At 41.1% G+C, this 24,247-nt stretch overlaps 1 protein-coding gene across 1 annotated transcript; it reads right to left on the reverse strand.

The window, feature by feature from the left end:
* Positions 1-7,750: 7,750 nt before the first annotated feature.
* On the reverse strand, positions 7,751-18,441 carry LOC143129280 (uncharacterized). Its single transcript, XM_076289899.1, has 18 exons — positions 18,426-18,441; positions 17,765-17,792; positions 12,181-12,376; positions 11,881-12,000; positions 11,745-11,783; positions 11,556-11,609; positions 11,380-11,454; positions 11,213-11,299; positions 10,986-11,099; positions 10,794-10,886; positions 10,602-10,694; positions 10,410-10,502; positions 10,066-10,146; positions 9,923-9,979; positions 9,137-9,306; positions 8,924-8,988; positions 8,204-8,298; positions 7,751-7,939 (listed from the first exon to the last, which is right to left on the reverse strand). Exons 3-18 carry the CDS (start codon positions 12,371-12,373, stop codon positions 7,824-7,826), a joined length of 1,545 nt encoding a protein of 514 aa, XP_076146014.1. The 5' UTR covers positions 12,374-12,376; positions 17,765-17,792; positions 18,426-18,441; the 3' UTR covers positions 7,751-7,823.
* Between the last annotated feature and the right edge of the window lie 5,806 nt (positions 18,442-24,247).

Consider the following 24,247-nt stretch of genomic DNA (forward strand, 5'->3'; position numbering starts at 1 on the left):
TACTGTGTGTGTGTATGTACTGTATGTATACTCACAGACAGGGGCGTCTCTAGACCTTATTCACTGGGGCACGTGCCTTAGTAAAAGTCTCTAGTGCCCCAGTAAAATTCTAGCGCTGCTCTCGCTGGAAACGGCATTCATGAGCGCATCTCCGTGCCTGCTTTAGTCATGACTCCAGCCTGTCACTTACCAGCCAATAAAAAACAAACAAGGAAAAAAAGAAAGGGGCCATAATAGCCAATCAGGAAATAGCACCTCTGTAGCTGGGTAAGATTGAACGCAATAACCAATGAAAATCGTTCAGATTCTTCCGAGTGTTTTGTTGTACAGTGGAAACGGCTAGAGCTAATCACATCACTTTGAGCGTAGAGTAAGTCGTCCCCTGTTTTAATGTTAGCCTACAACAAATTCACAACATGTTGCCCCAATAATTAGCATCTGTTTTTCAATGCTTAGCGTCAAATTTGTAGCCTAAATTTAGCAAGTTTACTAGCTTGTGCTCTCTCCCTGACAAACACACTCACACCATGCGTAGGCTGCATGCACACATGCGGACAATTAATAATGATTTACGTATAGTGTAGAGAGAGCCCTGTAAAAGTAGCCTATACTGTTTGTGAAGCTGTCCTACTGTAAAACTAAACATAGCCTTCTGATAAACTATTCAGAGATGGACATCAGAAAATTCTTCCTGAACAGAGGCAGAAGGAGAGGAACAGTGAGGAGAGATGAGGAGGACGAGGGAGGTGATAATTGCCCACATTAACGGTAACATTAACATTTATGTTAAAGTGCCAGTGCTGTGATTTCATCAATGGTTTAATGGCAAACTTAAATGTTTGCTGCATTTGCAAATGTAGGCTATAACTAGATGTACCGCAGAGCGGTAAAAAATATGACCGGCGCCCAGTCCAGCACATTTTTTCCACAAAAATAAATCACGCTGAAAGGCCTATATGATTCTAACTGTCTCACTAAATTGCATTATCCACACTCAATTCTCACTGGTATCTGCTAGACAACAAGTACCAAAACATGATTATTCATAGATTTCACATGTAAAATTAATTTTATACAACCCCACCCCCATCTTGCCTGTTCATAATTCTGAGAAATTCTTGAATTGTGTGCATGTGTGCGTGTACACGTTTATGTTTATGTATGTGGGGGTGTGTGTGTGTGTGTGTGCGTGCTTGTGTGTTTGCCTGCGTATGTGTGTTTGTGCATGTGCATGCATGCGTACATATGTCTACTGTGTGAGTATGTGTCATACGTATGATTACTGTGAATGTATGTATGTGCATGTGTATCTATTTATGCACATGTGTGCACATGGAATGGGTTAACATGACCCCTGGAGGCAAACATACGGAAAAAATTGGTCATCCTAGGCCCTACGGTTCTCAAGATATTCACAGAAAACTGTGTCTGCCCTACCCTCCTTTCAGTGGGTCCAGTACAGCGGGGGGGCTACAGATCAAAACGAAAAACGATGGTTCCATGCTATCCATGTGGGATTACTAATCCACACACTATGTTAGGTCACAGATACCTGCGATTACAACACCTCATTTTTACTTTTTTGTGTTTAACTAGGTGGCGCTATACATGAAATGAGTGGTTATGGAATGGGTTGACATGGCCCTTTGAGATCAACATACAAAAAAAAAAAAGGTCCTCCTAAACCCTACGGTTCTCGAGATATTCACAGAAAACTGTGTCTGCCCTACCCTCCTTTCGGGGGGTGCAGTCAAGCGGGGGGGCTACAGATCAAAACGTAAAACGATGGTTCCATGCTATCCATATGGGGTTACATGCCCACCAAGTTTTGTCTACCCCGGTCTTTCAGTGTCCCGGGAATCCTTGACGGAAATTTGGACATGCGAAAAAGAAAAAAAATAAATCTGACTAAACCTATATGACCGCCGCTTCGCTGCGCGGCGGTCATAATAATCTACACAGACTCTGTGTAGATCATAGGCTACATTTGGAAATGATCACCAAAAGTCAATATGAAGGCTACAAAGAACTGCAGTATTGCCAGGATGACTATAGGACCCTTGCCTGGGAGGGAAGTATATCTCAATTTTGACTAAAAAATAAGCTTTCCCTTGTGTTAGTAGGAAAGCCTATTAAATTCATGCAGTAAGGGAGAGAGTGCCGGTCCTACAGTATGATAGTGACAATAATGATTTTGAAGCTTGTAGCCTACCCGTAGGCTAGCTATTTATTTCATATTGCGCGCACATTTTTTTTTTATTTTTTTTTTTTATATGTATTGGGGGTTGGGGGCCTGTGCCCCAGCAAAGCTCTAGGTCTAGAATCGCCCCTGCTCACAGACTTACCTGTTTTAGCTCTTCATATGTGATCATCTTCACATTGGAATCATCATAGTGCTTTTCCCAAGTGGCAGCATGGTTAAAGTAGGATCCATAAATCACTGTTTAAGAATGGCAAATTATTAAAACAAAAAACACAGCCAAATATGTTATGTGTTGCACATCTTATCATAGCTTACAATGCCTGTACATAGGTCCAAGAAAGATTACAAGCCTACATTTAAAACAAATGTGAATGAGAAATGTGCTACAATGTGAAACATTGGCTATATTTAGGAAATGGTGTATGCCATTATTTAACATTGTGAGCCATTAGGCTGAGGACGGTTTCAGGACGGTTGCCCTCACATCTCTTATTACAAAATCCTTAGAGAAGCTGATTAAAGCTGAGCTCCTAATCAAGGTGGAACCTCTTTTGGATCCTTCCCAGTTTGCCTATAGGGCCAAGAGGGGGGTGCAGGATGCTACCATCACTCTACTAAATCTTCTTTAAACACCTGGAGGAAAGCGGGAATCATGCAAGGTTGCTCTTTGTAGATTTCTCCTCAGCATCTAACACTATCCAACCCCACCTACTAATTGACAAATTACTGAACAACTTTAGCCTTGATCCAAGCCTGACTGGTTGGCTACTTGATTTCCTCACGCAGAGAGTTCAGAGAGTGAGGGTAAATAAAGTGCTGTCCGGTGGCCTAACATCATCCACAGGCTCACCTCAGGGGTGTGTCCTCTCCCCCGTGTTGTACATACTGTACACCAATCACTGCCGTCGCCAGCATGACAACAGGCACATTCTTGTCAGTCTCTTGAATTCCCACGAGAAAGAGCATGGCCCTGTTATCAATGACTTTGTGTCTTGGTGTGAAGATGCTTTTTTGCATCTGAACATCAGCAAAACCAAGGACATGTCCATAGATTTCAGACGCCTTCTTCCCCCTGCTCCAAAGCACAGTGTCATTAATGTTAACTTAATAAGCAGGTGTTCAACAAACCTATACAAAGGTATCAAGACACAGGCCATCCCCTGTATTCTGAATATGTGCTGCTGCCATCTGGCTTGCGTTTTAAAACTCCCATTGCTTTTAAACAGAGGTACAAACATTCCTTCATCCCCTTTTCTATCCAAGTACTGAATGCACACAACAGGAAAAGATAGACTTGTCCATTTAGACCCCACCCCACCCCCATATCCACTTCCTCCTCTTATATCTAACTTATTTACTGAAAATGTATCTTCTCATCTTTTTAGGCATTGCCAGACCTATTTATCACAACTAAATTATTATTTTGTGCATATCTGTCTGTATTGTAGTGTGTTGTGTCCAGAGCCATAGAGAGAAAGAGTTGCGACACTCCCATTGGACTCCGTTGTACGCTTTTTGCCGCCTACTTCCTGGGTATGCAGCCTCACGTAGTTCCAAAAAGCCATTCTATGGCGTTGGACATCATTCACTTCCATTGCTGACTGTCGAGTAACTTCTGAGGTAAGTTGATTAAATAGCTACCTGTTTTGAATTGTCAAGTGTCTATATTGTAGCATAGGCCCTTTATGATGCATATACTGATCTTTTGTTGTATGTACACAGCGTAATTATATATATATTTTTTTATCTTGGTAGACGACCGATTGCCTGCTAGTTTGTTAGCTTGACTTGCCTTCTGTGAAGGTAACGTTATATCCAGGGGTAAATTGATTAAATAGCTACCTCTTTTGAACTGTCAACTGTTTATATTTTATCAGAGGCCCTTTATGATGCATATACTGATCTTTATTTGTATGTACACAGCGTAATTATATATATGTTTTATCTTGGTAGACCACCGATTGCCTGCTAGTTTGTTAGCTTGACTTGGCCCTCTGTAAAGGTAACGTTAACGTTATATCCAGGCGTAAATTCATTAAATAGCTACCTCTTTTGAATTGTCAACTCTGTATATTATATAAATAGGCCCTTTATGGTGCATATGCTTATATTTATTTGTATGTGCACAGTGCAATTTATATATATTTTCTTAACTTGGTAGACAACCGATTTTCAGTCATTGCCTGCTACTTAGTTATCTCGATTTTGCAAGCTGTGAAGAAGGTATCGCTACACCAAAAATTACGAAGTTCAGTAGTGAATCTCTGACATTTTTTATTTAGTAAATTATTGATGTTAGATTACTAGGATCATTAAGGTTGATTAAGGAAGTTTTTTTTTAGGTTGTATCTGCTGAACCTGGCGATGTTAGCTAGTCAGCTGAGTACTGTGTATCTGATGCTAGTAGAAATAAGGTTTGTTTAATTACACCCTTGAAAGGGCTGTTGGATTGCATGTAGGAATACAAATTATTTTACACAAAAAATTATCATAAGCCATAATGAGCTTTAAAATGTTTATTACTCAGACAGTAGTGTGACTAATTTGTTTCCCAAACACTGCTGCTGCAGGCGGCTGCTGCTGGAGGCGATGACTGCTTGAGCTGGCTGGTGTTGGCGAAGGATGGTGATGGTAATGGTGGCGGCTGCAGGTAATGGTGGCTGTTGCTGCAGGTGGCGGCTGCTGCTGGTAGCTGCTACTGCTGGTGGCGGATGCTGGTGGCGGCTGCTGCTGGTGGTGGCTGCTGGTAATGGTGGCTGGTGCTGGCCATGGCTGCTGGTAGTGGCTGCTGGTGGCGACTGCTGACGGTGTGCCGGGAATGGAGAGGCCGAATACATCCAAGGATCCTCCCTCCCTCTCTCTCCTCAACCACTTTTGAATTTGCTCAGGGCTATTATAAGTGTGGTAAAGTATAGTATATTTGCGACGTTATAATATGTTGTGAATAGTTTGCCCTATATATAGTGTTACCTGCTGTGTCCATTGTTGAATCTACCCCTATTTCGCTTCATCTGCTTTTTAGTGTCCAGGACACAGATGAAGAGGATGTTAGTATGCGTTGTCGAGAGGAACTGCCCTACAGTGACTGGCCATAGTGCATAGTGGAACTCCACAGGTGTGAGTCTGATGTATGCAAGAGAAAGTATTTTCTAGGCAGTCCTGAGTGAACTGGCTTGTTAGAATATATTTGTGCCCTTGTCTCAACAGATCTTGCTGGACCACGAGTATCGTTGTTGTGGCCACTGTACGTATGTTTGTTGATATTATTCATGCTTGTTCCTTGTTCATGCTTGTTCCCATTTTTTTTGGTTCCACACTGTTTATTTTTATTTAATGTATTAATCACTTATAATATTCCTCCCTGTTCCTTCACTTTGTTCTTGTTTTTCCAGTTAGATACACACATTTACACACACACACACATCTTGTTGTCTCACTCAGTATTTTTTATTAAACAATATTTGATTCATTCATCCAAGCTTAATGAGTTGTTATTCTTTAATATATTTGATTCTTTGTGCATGGCTTAGTATTAAAATTATCATGGTTGTGTGGTCAACTCCTGCCTCATCAGAAGAAGTGGGTGTAAATGCTGAATGGACTGTTCTTTCTCAAAAAAGCAAAAAGGTACAACGGAGTCCAATGGGAGTGTCACCTGTCACTGTTCTCTATCACTCTCTCTGCAGCTAACCTTACTCTTACTCTGTGCATTAACCCAGAGCCGTAGAGAAAAATCTTAATAGCTCTGCACTTACCTATAGACCCAAACATATAAGCATAATGCTTTTGATAATATGTGAATGGCTTAATCTTAAAATTATATTCTTAGTCTTAACATGATCATGTTTCACGTTGTGGTCTGGGGGTTATCAGAAGTGAGCTAGCTGCTAGGCGAATGCTGAATGGACCACGGCAGACCTAACGCTACCACGAAGGTAAGCTAATGGCTGAATCGGAATTTATAAGCAAAATCACGGTAATCAATAATACAGCCCAGTTGCGATAAAATGAAAATCATGAGACATCTGTCATCACATGAATGATATGGAAAAGAAAACTTAAGTTAGAGCCGTTCTAGCCTGTACTTCTGTCCATGCGAACATGAACATAACCCACCCAGCAAAATTACGTTGAAAAGACGTTGAAAAGACGTCTTTTCAAGTCGTCGAAACAACGTTTGAGTTTGGTTGAAAAGTGAAAGGTGAAACGACGTCTTTTCCCGGTCGTTGAAAAGACGTCTATTGAAAGACGTCTTTTCAACGCCTATATTTGGTTGAAACCACGTCTTGTTTAGGTGCTGCCATTGACCTATTTTCGACTAAAATATTGCTGTTATGTATTCATTTATAAGCCTATATTATCCTATTATAGGCTTTTAAAAATGTGCATTATGCATTTCCTATTTACTAACTTAACCCATCATCTATAAGATGATAAATACATAATTGAATACAAGGCTTTTGTAAATAAACAAGTCAGCTGGGTGTCGCGATATAGCCTACCAGTTTTGTGATCATTAAAACATGATAATATGAATATCGTGGAAACAATGCACCCACTTACCGTGTAGCACAACAATGGTAGGCTATATTTAAATCAACAGGTGAGTTTTTTACGCGATCGGAACGCTCTTTCCTGTTAGGCTTCTCTCCCGTGATGTCTCCTCACTTGCTCCCTTCAATGTCACACACGCAAACCTGATGTCATAGCAACGCCAAACTTTTGATTGTGTAGGCTTGAAAACATGCCGGACATGATGGAGAATGCAGGGGATGGAAAAACATTTATCCACCAGTCTCTATACTGCTCTGCCCCGCAGCTAGAAAATGCACGTACGCTGCGCAGTAAAAGGCGATATCAAGAGATTGTATCTAATTCTATTAATTAACTAACTAGCCTAACTAACATAAACATGGCCTATTGGAAATGTTATGCAAAGTAGGCTGTAATGTAACTCCCATCTTGCATTCGTATGATGATGCCCATAGCCTATAGCATCACTATGAATTTGAAGATCATGCTAAACGTTTCTTTGTAAAAAAAATAATAATAAATAAGTAGGCTTAAAACATACCTATGTATAGTGATATTTATGAGCTATCAAAGCATAACAGCATCACCACATGTTATCACTAATTAAGCTGCTCTGACAGGAGGTAAGTTATGTAGGCTATCGTTTGTCCATGAGCTGTCAGTTTGTGCAACCATGACCAAGTCTCCTGCCATTCCAGATAGCCTACCTGCAATTAGAATTATGCCTATAGAAACAATGAAACTACAGGTATTTATAACTACAGGGAATATATAGGCCTAGTTTCAATTTCATGTTCAAATTTGTCTTTTCAGTCGAAAATAACTATTGTTGTTGACCTGGTTTGGGAATTTGGGAAAAAGTGAGAGTTGTACTGTAAAATTTTATGTTTTTGAATAGAGAGACATTTAATAAGAAATGTAATATACTTTAAGTGTTTGCTTTCTTATAATGATTACTATTGATATCACAATAATGTTATTGTGATATATTTTGTCGTGATAATCGTATTCTGAAATATTGATATCATTACAGGCCTATAAGTCAAACAAAACATTTTAATAACTGATTGCTTTCTTTATCCCTTTATTAATTGTTCTTAAAGCCTCCACCACCAGAGCGTCCAGGCGCATGTTTTAATTGGTCTGCCACAGCTCTCCCGATGTCATGGTCGGTGGCCCTTTCACTCCATTTTTTAACAGCAGCTGAAATGACAAGAAAAACATTTTCATTAGACTAGGTGTGCTGAAGTGGCAATATTGCAAAGACAACTCAGATAGCAGATTCAGCACTTGAACATGTGAAACTGCTCTAATCGAGACTTTAACAAACTTGAGAAATGAATGGACAATGAACAAATGTGTTAATGCAGAGTGTAGCCCGTGCTGTACTCTTCCTTGTTCAAAATATGTTTGTGCAAGTTGAACAAACAAATGAAAGATAAATAACCCAGTATCAGAGATCCATACCTGTTAGGACGCCATAGAGAGTCATGGCTTTAAAAGCTGTCTTCCCACCATGGCCCATCATATTGAAATGGGACATCAGGCCATTTGTCATCAATCTGAAAAGATTAGCACATAAAGTTACATTTGTATATACAAATTCAAAATGAGATTACTTTTTCCACTAGATTATGTTGTGGAGTCTCTATAATGTGTGCAGTGCACTCCCGGTAATCGGATTACAACTTCATGTTCATTCTTTCTACAATAAAACTAAAATTAGGCCCTGGCCTACTGGTTAGCGCTTCAGACTTGTAACTGGAGGGTTGCCGGTTCAAACCCCGACCAGTAGGAATGGCTGAAGTGCCCTTGAGCAAGGCTCCTAACCCCTCACTGCTCCCCGAGCGCCGCTGTTGTAGCAATCATGACAAGTCTCCTGCCATTCCAGACTGTTGTAGCAGGCAGCTCACGGGATTAGTGTGTGCTTCACCTCACTGTGTGTTCACTGTGTGCTGAGTGTGTTTCACAGATTGACCAAATTTCCCTCACGGGATCAAAAGAGTATTTATACTTATACTTAAAACCGATCCGGATTTCATTAAATAGGAAAGAGACAATGCAATAGACAAAGGCACACAAGAGAGACTGAAACATCAGAGGCCACAGGCCAAATAAGGTCAGCATAAAGGTTAAACAGCAAAAACTACATTTTCAAGAAGTACTGTACCCTGTATCTGAACATACCTGTTCAAAATTTTTGCAACACAGTCTTTTATGTCCTTCCCACCGACCTTGCTTAACTGTGCCAACTGTGAAAGAAGTAAATAGACAGTAAATATAGAATCTTAAGCCAATTATTAAGTCAATAACCTACTGATGAGGGCATAAGACAACAACACGTCATCAATGCCCTCATCAGTTTGCATTGGTTGTGGTAAGTGGTATATGATATCTTACCAGAGCCTGTCTCTCCTCCTCCTGATTGAGCTTGTCTTCTAACATGAGGACCTCGTCCATGGTCGTCATGGTTTTTAATAGGTTTGTCCCTCCCCTTTGGTGGTCTGCCTCAATTCTTTTCACCACCTCCATGATCTCCACCAATTTTTTCATCACACATCTCTGGAATTCTGAAATGTGACATTTTCGGATTAGTTATCTTCTATTCAATCTCTTCCTATAGCCTAGTGATTTGGTTATACATGTAAGATAAATCTAGCATCTAGATCTAGTGCCATATTCATAGAATTCAAAGACTATCTTTCAGGATCATGTCTGATATGTGTAAACATACGATTACTGCATGACACTGGTATTCCAGAATATCTTCACTCAGATTAACTGCAGTGTTTTGTATTAAATTGTGCAACATGAACATTCCATCTTTTCAAAGATAAAATTGTAACATTCAAGTCAGTTCCTTGGAGCCATACCTGCCCCTTTAAAAATGGCATGTTTTCAGGCCAATGTGCCCTACTGGAGACAGTCATTTTCGTTGATCAACCACTATATGGGGCTATGGCCAAGCTCTGTAGTGGTTGATCAACGAAAATGACTGTCTCCACGGCTTATTTGATGTGTTTTAATGCAGAAAAACACCCTTGGGTCAATTTTCGCCGGAATTACACTTTAATGCAACAGATTGACACATTTCCAATTTGAACTGATTAAAATCAACAATAAAAATGTGGTTAGAGCTCTAGATTGCTCAAACATCTGGTTGTAGCAAGAATATTTAAAACTCACTGTCATTTTCCATGGGGAATACACTGTTCCTCTCTCTGGGGGAGCGGGCCCTGATGCCTGTGACAAGAACATCAGACATTGAAAATGTTAGATTAAGTGTTATGTGCTATACAGACACATTCATTAATTTTAGATCAACTTACTGTTTGAAGCTAAAGGAGAACCACCAGGACGGGAACCTCTGTGGTTCCTGGGTGAGGGAGAGGGACTCCTCATGGACTGGCCTGTGACAAGAGTAAGAGACAGGGAACATATTGGGGTCGTGTTCTAGACAGTAACGTTCAGACAGCATCTTTTGCTTCAGTTCATTTACTTACTGTTTGAGGCTCGAGGAGAACCACCAGAACGGGAGCCTCTTTGTGTTCAAAGAACAACATCTTAAGCAACCAGTGGTCCCTGGACCACACTTTGAGAACCACTGTGCCACTGTGCTAGACAATAAGGTTCAAACGGCATTCTTTCCTTCAATTCATTTAGGTCAACTTACTGTTTGAACTTCGAGAAGAACCACCAGGATGAGAGCCTCCTCTGTGGTTCCCGGAATGACTGGATGAGGGAGAGGGACTCCTCATGGACTGGCCTGTGACAAGAGTGAGAGACGGGGAACATGTTGGGCTTGTGTGCTATACAGTAACGTTCAGACAGCATTCTTTGCTTCAGTTCATTTAGGCCAACTTACTGTTTGAGGCTCGAGAAGAACCACCAGGACGAGAGCCTCCTCTGTGGTTCCCGGAATGACTGGATGAGAGAGAGGGGGTCCTTATGGACTGGCCTGTGACAAGAGTGAGAGACAGGGAACATGTTGGGCTTGTGTGCTATACAGTAACGTTCAGACAGCATTCTTTGCTTCAGTTCATTCAGGCCAACTTACTGTTTGAGGCTCTAGGAGGACCACCAGAATGGGAGCCTCCTCTGTGGTTCCCGGAATGACTGGATGAGGGAGAGGGACTCCTCATGGACTGGTCTGTGACAAGAGTGAGAGACAGGGAACATGTTGGGGTTGTGTGTTATACAGTAACGTTCAGACAGCATTCTTTGCTTCAGTTCATTCAGGCCAACTTACTGTTTGAGGCTCTAGGAGGACCACCAGAATGGGAGCCTCCTCTGTGGTTCCCGGAATGACTGGATGAGGGAGAGGGGCTCCTGGATGAGGGAGAGGGGCTCCTTATGGACTGGTCTGTGACAAGAGTGAGAGACAGGGAACATGTTGGGGTCGTGTGTTAGACAGAAAGTGGTGAAAGTGGACATAAAGTAGGCACTTTATTCTTGAGTTCAATTCGGTTAACTTACTCCTTGGAGATGAAGGTGAGCTATCCTGCCAGGACTCACCCCCAACATCAGAATGATTGGAGGGGGAGGGGCTCCTCTGGGGGTGGGCTGTGACAAAGTGAGAGAACATGTTGAATTGAGTGATTCATCCATACATTTCTTTTTTTAGTCCATTTAGGCAAACTTACTATATGATGAATCTAGAGTTTGGGTATTATCCAAATAGGTCTGGTCCTCAGATTGGTTTCTGACACTGGGTGTCTCTGTAACAAATATAAATGATCATGCCAAAAAATGTTGAACTCTCTCCCTGCTAACTGATTTGGATTTCTTTTGACATTCTTAACTAGTCCACTTGACTTACCATTAGTCATATTTGGTGGCTTTGGTGGCTTGCTGAGCAGTCCTGTGCTTTTGCCTACATAGAAACAGAGAAAGTATTCATGTCGCAAACAGTATTTGTTTGGCAAAGACATATTTAAGACTTTTTACATTAAACAACCCTGGCGATGTGCAAAAACAATAAAAATTTAAGAAAGGTGCACAGACTCACTTTTTTTGGGTCTGGGTTCTTCATCTGAGAGTTCAGGTTCTAATGAATTACAACAAAAGTTAATTTACATTCCAGGAATACAAATGTTTCAACATTTGGAATGTGATGGATTACAAACAGCTGTTAGTATGCTTGCCTTCAATACAATCAGAAAATTGCTTTCTTTTTATTGCCCTTTTCCCCAGTTCTGGAGGGTCTTCTGAATCTGTCTGTGCTGACGATGTATAATTAAACTCAGTGCACTCCTTTTCACTTTCTGTAAAAAAGTCAGAAGTTGCAAAGTCATGTAAACCAACCGACATGTGTTATTTGGAAATTTTCTTTATAGCAGTGTGAAAAATGACATGGATGTAAACTAGCCCAAAATCTCAAATTTGACCAGGTCATGAAAAATCGATGTTTTCACCTGCCGTGTCTCGCCTTAAGCATCACATACCTGAAGTAAATTTTATTTTTATGAGGGGAAAGTCCAGCCAGTCTCCAGCTGGATTTGTTTTGTTTTTCCAGGCTGACGCCCGTCCCTTTTTTGGCCATCTGAGGACTTTCCTTTCTTCGTCAATCCAATTTATTGGCAGCACCCCTTCAAAAACGTTATCGCCCTCCTGCCACACAGCCCTCGCAAACGCCATAATCTGAAACAAATAAAAGTAGAGTTATTATGCAACAGACTTATACTGAACACAATATAAAAAATAGTGGCGCGACAGGATTCCTATATTATTTAGTGATGCGGACTAACATCCCCATCAGAACCCTGCACACCCCCACCTTGACTAACTAATTTTCTGTGGGAAACACTGTACCTCATTGTTCAATTATGCAGAAGTGGAAAAATTGCATGCCCCCCTCTGTATGGGATGCACACAGCTTTCCTCTTTAGGTCACTGGATTGAAGGATTTTTGTCCTTGCCATGCGGTATGTGGTATTGCCAATAAATGCTATATCTATCAGCTTTGATTCACATGGCGTTATGAAAAGGTTTGACGTGTGCTTTTCAGGAATAAATCTGCAATTGAAATTTCCATTTTCTCCAACTTCTTCTATGATGGCCACACTCTTGTCCCCTAGGACGAAGCAGGCATCCTTGGGCCTCACTGAAACGGTAAGTCTTTCTTTGGCCTGTTTTGATTTTGCCCCCTGCAGATCCTGCCTCTCTGCCAGTCGCTTTGCCACTTGAGTCAGCGGATCATGACTTGTTCTGACCATTTTCTTGATGGTTTGCATGAAATTCTCAAATGGAAAAGCAGAAATCTCATTCAAAGAGCAACTGAAATGTGCAACATCCTCATGAATGTGCTTTAACGCATGCACATTGTAGACTGTGAATCTGTCTCCATAGATATCTTGACAACTGTTAACAAAATAGGTCAGCAGGTCAGCTGCATATTGGAGTAGAGTGTTCCTCCTGTCGGCATCGGTGGTAAGCAGGATGGACATTCCCACTGTCAGACAGAGAAAATGATCGTACACATCTTGATCAACCAGTCCATCAAGGACCACAGGTCCCGTGTAAAGAAGGAACTGGCGGAACTCTGTCGCCTTCCATCGATCCAACTCGGTGACTGCCCTGGGCTTCCTTGCCATCTCACTTGGCATTTCATTTCTTAGCCCTACAAGTCTTGTAGACAATTCAGATCTCTGCCTGGTAGATAGTTTCCGGGGGTTGGTCACACGGCAGAGAAAATGCAGAATTCGCCTTACAACACCAAGGCACACAAGGTGCATATAATCAAGGACGAATGACGTCACACATGGTACTCCTGCTCTTAACAGTGGGGTCTCTCCATTTTGGTGTCCTTTGTAGGCTACCTGGCAGAACTTTTCATCTGTCCTACTAGGGAATTTCTCTTTTGAGTTGAACACCACTCTTCCTTTCCATTCACCCAGCTCCTCACACCTCTCACAGCTATTATAGCCTGTATGATAAATGATGTTTTTAAGAAAAGCCCTTGCTGGGGCATCACAGATGAAGGCTTTGACCGTAATTTTCACAATTGCCCCGTTATATTGAAAGCCACTAGTTGAGAGATTATTGATGTCTTCCACCAAGTCTTTTAAGTACTCTTGTAGAGGCTCAGGCTTGGATGTGCCACTGTAAAGTGCGACTATGAATGGCTCTAATTCCTCTGCCTTTGCCAGGATGGGCCAGAACTGAGTCCCACTTGACTTGAAAATTGGCACACCATCCACATTTATGCACAAGGAAATTCGGTCTATACAGGCAGGAGACTGTTGAAGTGCTCTTTGTGTGCCTCTCTCTAAACCATAGTAAATGTAGCGGCCATTACATCGCTCCTGCAAGCTCACTACTTTTGGAGTTGACAGAAGGGTCCTCGAGTCCCTTGGCAAATTTTCATGTCCATGTCGTTGTAGAATGTGCAACAGCTCATTTACTGACTTATGGGTAAGTTTGTTAGCCAATGCCCAATCTGCCAAGTCACTCCCAAGATCACTTTCCGACGTTGCCTCTGTTTCGTTTTCAGATTCAAGCCACACAGCCTCTCTGTCACATCCCTCGTCATCACTGCCACTAGCCGTATCAATGTTGCTGATGTCATCATCGTGAGTGGACTCTGACTCCATTGAGTTCTCTTCATCCTCAGTAGCCCACTGCTTTATGGTTGACTCAACCCTTCTCCAGTTCCTGAGGTAGAGCGAATCCATAGTTTTTAGACCACAAACTGAAACAAGAAACAAATCATACAATGTAGTATTGTGTTTTTGAGGTTTGCATGCTTTGGTCATGTCCAGTAAGATGCAGTGCAGCATGGGAAATTACTAAAAAGAATCTCCGGCAAAGTAGTAGGGTCACTTATTTCACAAATTCCAGATGGTGTTTTGGATCACCAACAAAATGTCTGAAAAATTATATTTCCTAATGTTTGACTAGCTACCTACTTTTATCTGTGAATGATCAACTGTATTAAACGACATATTGCTTAATAAAATGAAGCAACTGTCAACATTATCTAACTGCTGGACTAACTTTGCAGTGTTTCCCACAGAATTTTCTAAAACTATGGGGGTTGGGGGGTGGTTGGGTCATCATACTGTAATGTTTATACTTTATTTTACTGGCTACTTTAGGTAGGCTATATCATGTCTTTCGGGTTATGCTCTCTCACACAGCCATTATGAGCTTGGAGTATAGATTAAACTGTACAAAAATACTATCCTGTTATTTGTTTCAAGAGGGGAATTTTTGAAATGACCTTTTTAATCCTCTAGCTAATTAACAACCTCAATATAAAACATGCTAATTAACGTCAAAGATTGTAGTGGAAGACTATACAAACACATCCACAACTTGCCATAGGCATATCTCTGGTTGTTGTTTCTGTTCCACGACATATTGTATGTCATGTTTGGGGTGTGGGATTAAGAGAGGGATAATTTTAGTAATTTGAAAATTATTTAATTTATCTTCAGTGTACTGGCCAATCAGATTTGTCTTGACATGATTACAATTCAGCATACACTCACAATCACACACAACGACCAGTGTTGGGGGTAACAAGTTAGCCTACAAAGTAACATTACTGCAAATGTATTGTAATTTAGTTACTTTATTGAGTAACTAAGTAGGTAGCGCATTAGAATTCAAATTTCAGTAACTTGTTACAGTTACTGAAGAACTGTAACGTCCATTCCGGTGTTACTCACATATCTCTCATATAATGACTTATAGGGAGGGAAAGTAATCACATCGCCACCTACTGGTTGCGTTCCTAGATTTTAGTGGAGTGGATGAGATTTTTTTTTTTTTTTTTAGAAAAAATATATCTCGGTGCACATTGGGAACTTAATTTAATGCCTTCCATTTGCTATGCACTGGGGTCACCTCTATTGCTTCTTGTGGTCATACCTTATTTTTAGGATCAGTTGAATTGTTTTGAGTTTTTTTTTGTAACATGGTGATAACAAACTACAGTTGCATGCGACGTCACCACTAGGGCGCTTCATCTCAAACTGATCAAAACGGGCAATTGGCTTGACTGGCTTAACATATTTTTTGTAATAACGGAGCGCGATGTAGTGTTGTGCTCCTACTCACATGAAGAGCTGGCAGTAAGTGTTAAGTGTCAATGCTAACCAGGCTAATAAACAAACCATGCTACCGTGAGTAAGTGGAAGGGTAAAGTCACGTGACTACTTTTGTAGTCCATTTATGATGACCTACATTATGTAAGGGATACACAGAGAAACATTATGTAACTGAACACAGAGAAAGTTTAGGATTCTCACTGAGGCAGACTGTAGACTGGGCTTCAGCTGTAAGGAGCTATTTTTTGAAGGTAAGGAAGGTACCTTACATTGCTGAAGTTACAATGAATCACAATCATCTACACTGAAGTTACAAAAGCATCACTTTGTAAGCTATAACCGGATCAATAAGTAAAGCACCCACTTCCTTCATTTAGCTAATTTCCGATTGATGCACGTTAGTGATATGCTGTTTGCTGAAGTTGCAATGAATCACAATCATCTACCCTTAAGTTACAAATACACCACTTTGTAATCTATTGTCTCTTTGATCCGGATCAATAAGTAAAGCACCCACTTCATTTAGCGAATTCCCGATTGATGATGCACGTTAGTGATATGCTGTTTAGCCTACTAGTTAGCCTACAAACTCGGGTGCTGCGCTCAGGAGTTCTTTGCCTCAGCCTCGTCCATTAATTGTGAATAACGGGACACCTCGGCGGACGTTATCCCTACAGTATGTAATGTAGGCCTATATAGTAGTACTACATTACATAGTAGTAAGTCCTAAATTATGCGATAGCGAACGTCAAAAAGTCTAGTTGCTACTGAAACGGACTGTCAGAAAAGACCGGGCTACTAGCTGCACTGTTCACTCAAACAGGTTGGCTTCAGCCCACATCTCCCCTACGCAAATCAAATCAGTGGCTTGAGAAGGACTGTTCATGCAGATTACAACTGGCGCGGTGTAGCCTACACAACTGAGTTCAAAATTGATGCATTAACTTTGCAAAGTTAGTATAGCCTACTTATCACAATGTTGTCAATCGCAAACCCGAATTTATTCACACCGAACTACCTGTAGCTTAATTTGCAGAGGACGAGTGAAAGCACCCGTTTGATAAATGAGCCAGTAGTGGAGTAATTACTTTAAAGAAATAATCTGTAGCCTAGGGTAGGCTACTGCTAAAACAATGTCGTTGGCGATTTAAACTGTCTTATCTAGCGGACGTTTTTACAATAGAGGCTTAGGTAATTGTATGGCCCACGTTCTGGTTCGTAAATTAATTTGCCCTAGGCTACTTCCAACTCTTGACTGCACTGTAACCAATTGACCGCTTGACAGTAGGTTATTTATATTTTTCTGTAGGCTACAATAAACAAATGTTTTCGTTCAACTATGCAGCACAGCAGAACTACTTTGCCTGCAAGCCCACAGAACGGGCACATTTTGGAGAGAGATTTAGAATGCACGCATGCAATTCCAGAATCTGTATCTGGCTATTTGTGTGGTGGATTAAAAACAAACAATGTTTAGACCTACCTAATGCATTTAGCCTAAGACTTCAATACCAACGCTTTCTAAACAACAAAAGCAGAAAGGATGCAAGCCGCAAATGGACCGTGGAATCCCCCCGCACCCCCAGCCGAAAATATGCCGCGTCTCTGGTATGCTTTGGGATGGCAAACATATTTTTTCACATTCCATAATGGCGCCAAAGTCAGTGGGAAACACTAACTATGATAGAATGCAGTAATGCACCCGTTAATGTCTGCCAGATCAGGAACATGCACATATACTCATAATGGTTTGCCAAGCGTAACGTTAGTTCGGTGCTAAAGTTACAGGCAAGGTTAGCTATCAAGACCTTGTCTAAGACACGTTGAGAAACGTTGCTAGTTTGAGTGGCTTTAGCCAGTCATGTAACGTAGAGTCCGGTAATGTCATTAGCAGCTAGCAGGCTCACGTCATCTGTATTAGTGAAAACCTAAGAAATGAAACTATTTAAATGCATAAATTAACGCTATAACTCACCTGAAAAATGATGATTTCTGTAGTTATCCTGGAATGGGAGAAGAGGGGAACAGGAGTACACGAACAGACGAACAGGAACAAATTAATTTATGGAAAAACGATTATGGATTAAAAGCAAACAATGTTTACACCTACCTAATGCATTAACTAAGCCTAAGAATTCAAGCATAGTATAAAACGTTTTCTAAACAACAAAAACAGAAAGGATGCAAGCCGCAAATGGACCGTGGAATCCCCCCGCCGAAAATATCTTCCCGTGCCTCTGGTATGCTTTGGGATGGCAAACATATTTTTTTCTAATCAAATTTTAGATAATGGCGCCAAAGTCAGTGGCAAACACTATGATATGATGCAGTGATGCACCCGTTAATGTCTGCCAGATCAGGAACATGCATATATACTCATAATGGTTTGCCAGGTGTATCGGTAGCTAACGTTAGTTCGGTGCTAACGTTACTGGCAAGGTTAGCTATCAAGACCTTGTCTAAGACACTTTGAGAAACGTTGCTAGTTTGAGCAGCTAGCTAGCGCTAGTATTAGCCAGCCATGTAACGTTAGAGTCCGGTAATGTCATTAGCAGCTAGCAGGCTCACGTCATCTGTATTAGTGAAAACCTAAGAAATTAAACTATTTAAATTCATAAATGAACACTATAACTCACCTGGAAAATGATGATTGTATTTATCCTGGAATAGGGGAATAGGGTAACAGGAGTACACAAACAGACGAACAGGAACAAATTAATTTATGGAAAAATGATTACTATTAAGTATAATATCGATATATAACTATTATTCTATTATCTATTAAGCTATTAATGTATGAATCTACTATATAATCTACCACTATTACAAAATCGCTCACTACGCTATATCTCTGACCGCTCTCCAGCTTTCTCAAAACCCACAGCTCTAACGGTTTTAGAAATGCATTTACCAAAACGGAGAGTTCCCGCGCTTGAACATGATTGGCTGTATCGCGTTCGAAGTCGTTCTTGTCATCAAGATTCTAAGTTACAGCATTCCAACTCGTCCTGCAACAAGGCTGTTCCTTTCCGTTATTAACCAGAAGAACATTAATTTTGTTAATAACACCGCCATTTTGGTAGCAACAACTATGAAAACAGACCAAAATTAAAATGGCTACCAAGAGATTAAATTAATTTATAACAGTATTGAGTTGGTTGATATGTGGTCTGAAACAGACGTCTAAAAGACGTCTTTATTTAGACCAGAATGGACCGGCCAAACAAAGACTGATTTTCTACGTCTAATTTTGGTTGAAATCACGGCCATAACGGACCGACGGGATTTAGCCCAGATATCAACGTCCAAAAGACGTTGTGTGCTGGGTGGGAAGCTTTTCCCTCCAAAAATGTAAAACGTATCTAAGTAATATACAGCTTTTTCGTTGTCACCCTGCCTCTCAAAATGCAAAACTGACATTAACAAATATGTAATCATGCAATAACAGCTGAAAAAGTAGTAGGGTGTATGTTTATAGATATATATTTACCGTTAAATAACGCAATCGCTGCTGTCTGTCCCATAGAAGAACATGACAGACAGCAGCAGACATGATGTTTTGGAACTATAGCGGTTTACACGAACCACGTGACTGCACTGGCGGCGACATCAAAGAGTGTCGCAACTCTTTCTCTCTATGGCTCTGGTTGTGTCTATTGGTGTGTGGTATGTGATCCTGTCTGTAATCAAATTGCCCATTTGGGACAAAGAAATAAATTTAAGTTGAACTAGAACTTGACAGCAGTGGATTTTATCGATAATGAACTTAAGGTGTGTTAGCCTTTGATAAAGTTAAGAGCCTTACTTGAAAGCATATTACCCTTCAGTGTAAAAATTAAACTGCCAATTCATCTAGAATTACATGATACACATCCTGTGAGTTTCACGCTACTAAAAAAGCCCACACCTTTGTAATGGTTGTGCACACAATGACCTGGTCTGCTGTAGATGAGTATCTGTACTGTTCTCCAAAACAAGGGCTAGTTCCACTTACCACAATGTGGATTTATGTATTTATCATTGTATTTGGACATTGACGATATAATGTAGTTTAATATATAATATAGCTTACATTTTGACCGTTCATTGCTGAGATAGGGATTGTCTGCACTTACAGTAGATATGTGTGACACCTGAGCCTCTCACCTTCTCCTTTCATGAAATCTGAGAAGAACTGATCCCACTCCACGCTGGGTAGCACTGGGTTCTTGTCTAACACTGAAAGACCGGGGTACACGAAACTTGGTGGGCATGTAACCCCACATGGATAGCATGGAACCATCATTTTTCGTTCATGGGGGGCCTTACAATAAAATAATGTATGTGTACATTTAGTGACCGTACACCAACAAGGATTCCCGGGACACTGTAAGACCGGGGGTACACGAAACTTGGTGGGCATGTAACCCCACATGGATAGCATGGAACCATCTTTTTTCGTTTTGATCTGTAGCCCCCCCACTGGACTGGACCCCCCGAAAGGAGGGTAGGGCAGACACAGTTTTCAGTGAATATCTCGAGAACCGTAGGGTTTAGGAGGACCATTTTTTTTGTATGTTGATCTCAAAGGGCCATGTCAACCCATTCCATAACTACTCATTTCATGTATAGCGCCACCTAGTTAAACACAAAAAAGTAAAAATGAGGTGTTGTAATCGCAGGTATCTGTGACCTAACATAGTCAAAACTGCACGAAATTGGAAGTGTAGGATCATTATGACACCCTCTGAAGGCACGCCAAGTTTCGTGGAATTCCGTTCATGGGCGGCCATACAATAAATTAATTTATGTTACTGTACACCAACTGGCCTGTAGGTGGCCGGACAGTTTTCTGTGAATATCTCGAGAACCGTAGGGCCTAGGAGGACCACCTTTTTTTGTGTGTTGGTCTTAAAGGAACACGCCACCCAAAATCAGTAGTAATATATGTTCTTACCTTAACTTTCACGAGTTGAGTCGTACCTCTCCCGCGTCGGTATGTGCACTCAAACGCTCTGGCGCGCGGCGCGAATGTGTTAGCATGTTGCTATGCTAGCGGGCTCTGCCGTGGCCGTAGAGAGAGTAAGATGGCATTAATCAAACACATCCACATTTTCGCTACTTAAATACAGTTGCACAAGTAGTTGATTAAAAATGTTAGGGCACACAACATGAAACGTGACGATTTTCCAAGCGAATAAACAGGAGAACTACAATGTCTGGCGCAATAGCACTTGGGAGTACTTCGACCTAGGTAGTAATATTAATTAACACCTAATTGTAGATCCTATCCACCACAGAGTTTAGAATCCATGCTTGATCGACCCCTCAGCCTCCCACTCCCCTCTGAGCGAGAGAGAGGCACACACACTAGAGATGCGCTGATGGGCTATATTATAACATTGCTGTGTTTATAATGTATATGGGATGTTTTTAATGTAGCCTATGGGATGCGGCGCTGCTGACGTGAGGCTAGAAAGCACATGTTGTAGCCTATATCCCCAGAATATCAGCAGCAAACTCAGTCTCCGTCTTGCAAAACAGTCTCCAAATAAAACGCACATCGGCCTGTTGCCTAGCCTATTCTGTGTGCCAATATAGCCTATCGTCCAAAATGCTTGATTGCATTGCATTCTCCACATTTTTAGCTAAATTCTCATGTAGGCCTACCATATCAGCGTTTTTGTTCAGTGAATCTTTTGTAAATTGCTTTACAATAGCGTCGGGCCCTTGTCAGCAGCCTTCGGCTTGACTCTTGCCACTATTCACTCCTTCGTCTTCAACATTCCCTGTAGAATTCTCAATATTTTTGGCCTCAATGTGTCCAGTTACATAGTCTGTTCTTAGTCTTGGATTTTGTGAAATAAATGTCTAAATATCACCTGTTTGCTGCAGCTTCGGTCTGTACGTCCTTTTAAAACAGCATCTTTTTCTCTCTCGAGCATTTAATCTGCTGCCGGCTTGTCTCTCCACGTCTTCCAAAATGCTTGATTGCATTGCATTCTCCACATTTTTAGCTAAATTTTCATGTACCACATCAGCGTTTTTGTTCAGTGAGTCTTTTGTAAATTGCTTTACAATTACCGTCGGGCCTAGGCCTATTGCCAGGCTTGCCTCAGCTTCGGTCACATCCTTTTACAATTTTGTCATTGTAATAAAAAACGCAATTTGGCACATACTTTCAACATGCTGCTGGCCTACTAATTAATGCCTATTGTACTTTATTTTTTGCAAAAAGAAAGAATTCCTTGATAAAATAAGTCATTCACATTACTTTACGCACTGGCATGTCAGGTTGACACTATGACAAGCCTGTTCTGAAGACTCCCATTCATTTTGACTGCATCGGAAGAAAGCGCGTCTTTTTCAGACAGACAGTGCAATAGCTTGTAGAAGTCATATAGTCATATCACTCTCTGTCTCTCTTTTAAATGCCTATTCCCTGAAGGCTACAATTACTATGTGTTTGATATCGAAACAAAATAACCCAGGCAGTCTCATCTAGTATATAGCACAGGTTGAAGTCAACGTCAAGTTGGTTCTATTTACTGAGGTGAGTGTGTGTGTGTGTGTGTAAACATCTTGTAGATGACTCAGAAATTACATCGGAAGAAGAAGGAGTGAATAGTGGCAAGAGGCAAGCCGAAGGCTGCTGACAAGTTGTGGTACATGAAAATTTGGTACATGAAAATGTAGCTAAAAATTGGAGAATGCAATGCAATCAAGCATTTTGGACGACGTGGAGAGACAAGCCGGCAGCAGATTAAATGCTCGAGAGAGAAAAAGATGCTGTTTTAAAAGGACGTGCAGACCGAAGCTGCAGCAAACAGGTGATATTTAGACATTTATTTCACAAAATCCAAGACTAAGAACAGACTATGTAACTGGACACATTGAGGCCAAAAATATTGAGAATTCTACAGGGAATGTTGAAGACGAAGGAGTGAATAGTGGCAAGAGTCAAGCCGAAGGCTGCTGACAAGGGCCCGACGCTATTGTAAAGCAATTTACAAAAGATTCACTGAACAAAAACGCCGATATGGTACATGAGAATTTAGCTAAAAATGTGGAGAATGCAATGCAATCAAGCATTGGGACGATAGGCTATATTGGCACACAGAATTAGGCTAGGCAACAGGCCGATGTGCGTTTTATTTGGAGACTGTTTTGCAAGACGGAGACTGAGTTTGCTGCTGATATTCTATAGGCTACAACATAGCCAATGTGCTTTCTAGCCTCACGTCAGCAGCGCCGCATCATAACATCCCATATACATTATAAACACAGCAATGTTATAATATAGCCCATCAGCGCATCTGTGTGTGCCTCTCTCTCCCTCAGAGGGGAGTGGGAGGCTGAGGGGTCGATCAAGCATGGATTCTAAACTCTGTGGTGGATAGGATCTACAATTAGGTGTTAATTAATATTACTACCTAGGTCGAAGTACTCCCAAGTGCTATTGCGCCAGACATTGTAGTTCTCCTGTTTATTCGCTTGGAAAATCGTCACGTTTCATGTTGTGTGCCCTAACATTTTTAATCAACTACTTGTGCAACTGTATTTAAGTAGCGAAAATGTGGATGTGTTTGATTAATGCCATCTTACTCTCTCTACGGCCACGGCAGAGCCCGCTAGCATAGCAACATGCTAACACATTCGCGCCGCGCGCCAGAGCATTTGAGTGCACATACCGACGCGGGAGAGGTACGACTCAACTCATGAAAGTTAAGGTAAGAACATATATTACTACTGATTTTGGGTGGCGTGTTCCTTTAAGGGGTCAAGTCAACCCATCCCATTACCACTCAATGCATGTATAGCACCACCTAGTTAAAAATTAAAAAGCAAAAAATTAGGTGTTGTAATCACAATATCTCTGGCTGACATGGTCAAAACTGCACGAAATTGAAATTGTAGGATCATTATGACACTCTCTGAATGCATGCCTTCGTTCATGGGGGGCCATACAATAAATTAATTTATGTGCACATTTAGTGACAGTACACCAACAGACACGGTTTTCTGTGAATATCTTGAGAACCGTAGGGCCTAGGATGACCAATTTTTTGCATATGTTTGCCTCCAGGGGTCATGTTAACCAATTCCATATGCACATATGTGCATAAACAGATATTCACACACACACATACATTCACAGTAATCATACGTATGACACACACACACAGTAGATATATGTACGCATGCATGCACATGCACACACACAGGCACACCCACAAGCACATGCACGCACGCACACACACACACACACACACACACACACACACACACACACACACAAACACGTACAGGCACAAATGCACACAATTCAACAATTTCTCAGAATTATGAACAGGCAAGATGGGGGTGGGGTTGTATGAAATGTATTTACATGTGAAATCTATGAACTAATCATGTTTTGGCACTTGTTGTCTAGCAGATACCAGTGAGAATTGAGTGTGCATAATGCTATTCAGTGAGA

The sequence above is a fragment of the Alosa pseudoharengus genome, unplaced genomic scaffold (genome assembly GCF_046254945.1).
Source record: "Alosa pseudoharengus isolate Yale_2024_CS ecotype anadromous, Long Island Sound unplaced genomic scaffold, YU_APseudo_1.1 YU_APseudo_1.1_scf_1, whole genome shotgun sequence".
Classification (NCBI taxonomy): domain Eukaryota; kingdom Metazoa; phylum Chordata; class Actinopteri; order Clupeiformes; family Clupeidae; genus Alosa; species Alosa pseudoharengus.

Bases quoted from the DNA above. Each gene is read 5' to 3' on its own strand.
- LOC143129280 (XM_076289899.1), bottom strand. From the start codon at position 12,373: ATGGCGTTTGCGAGGGCTGTGTGGCAGGAGGGCGATAACGTTTTTGAA. The intron at 11,100-11,212 runs GTAAGTTAACCG...CTCTTGTCACAG, and splicing joins CTCACCTTCATCTCCAAGGA to ACCAGTCCATAAGGAGCCCC. The intron at 8,989-9,136 runs GTAAGATATCAT...CTTCTTTCACAG, and splicing joins AGGAGGAGAGACAGGCTCTG to TTGGCACAGTTAAGCAAGGT.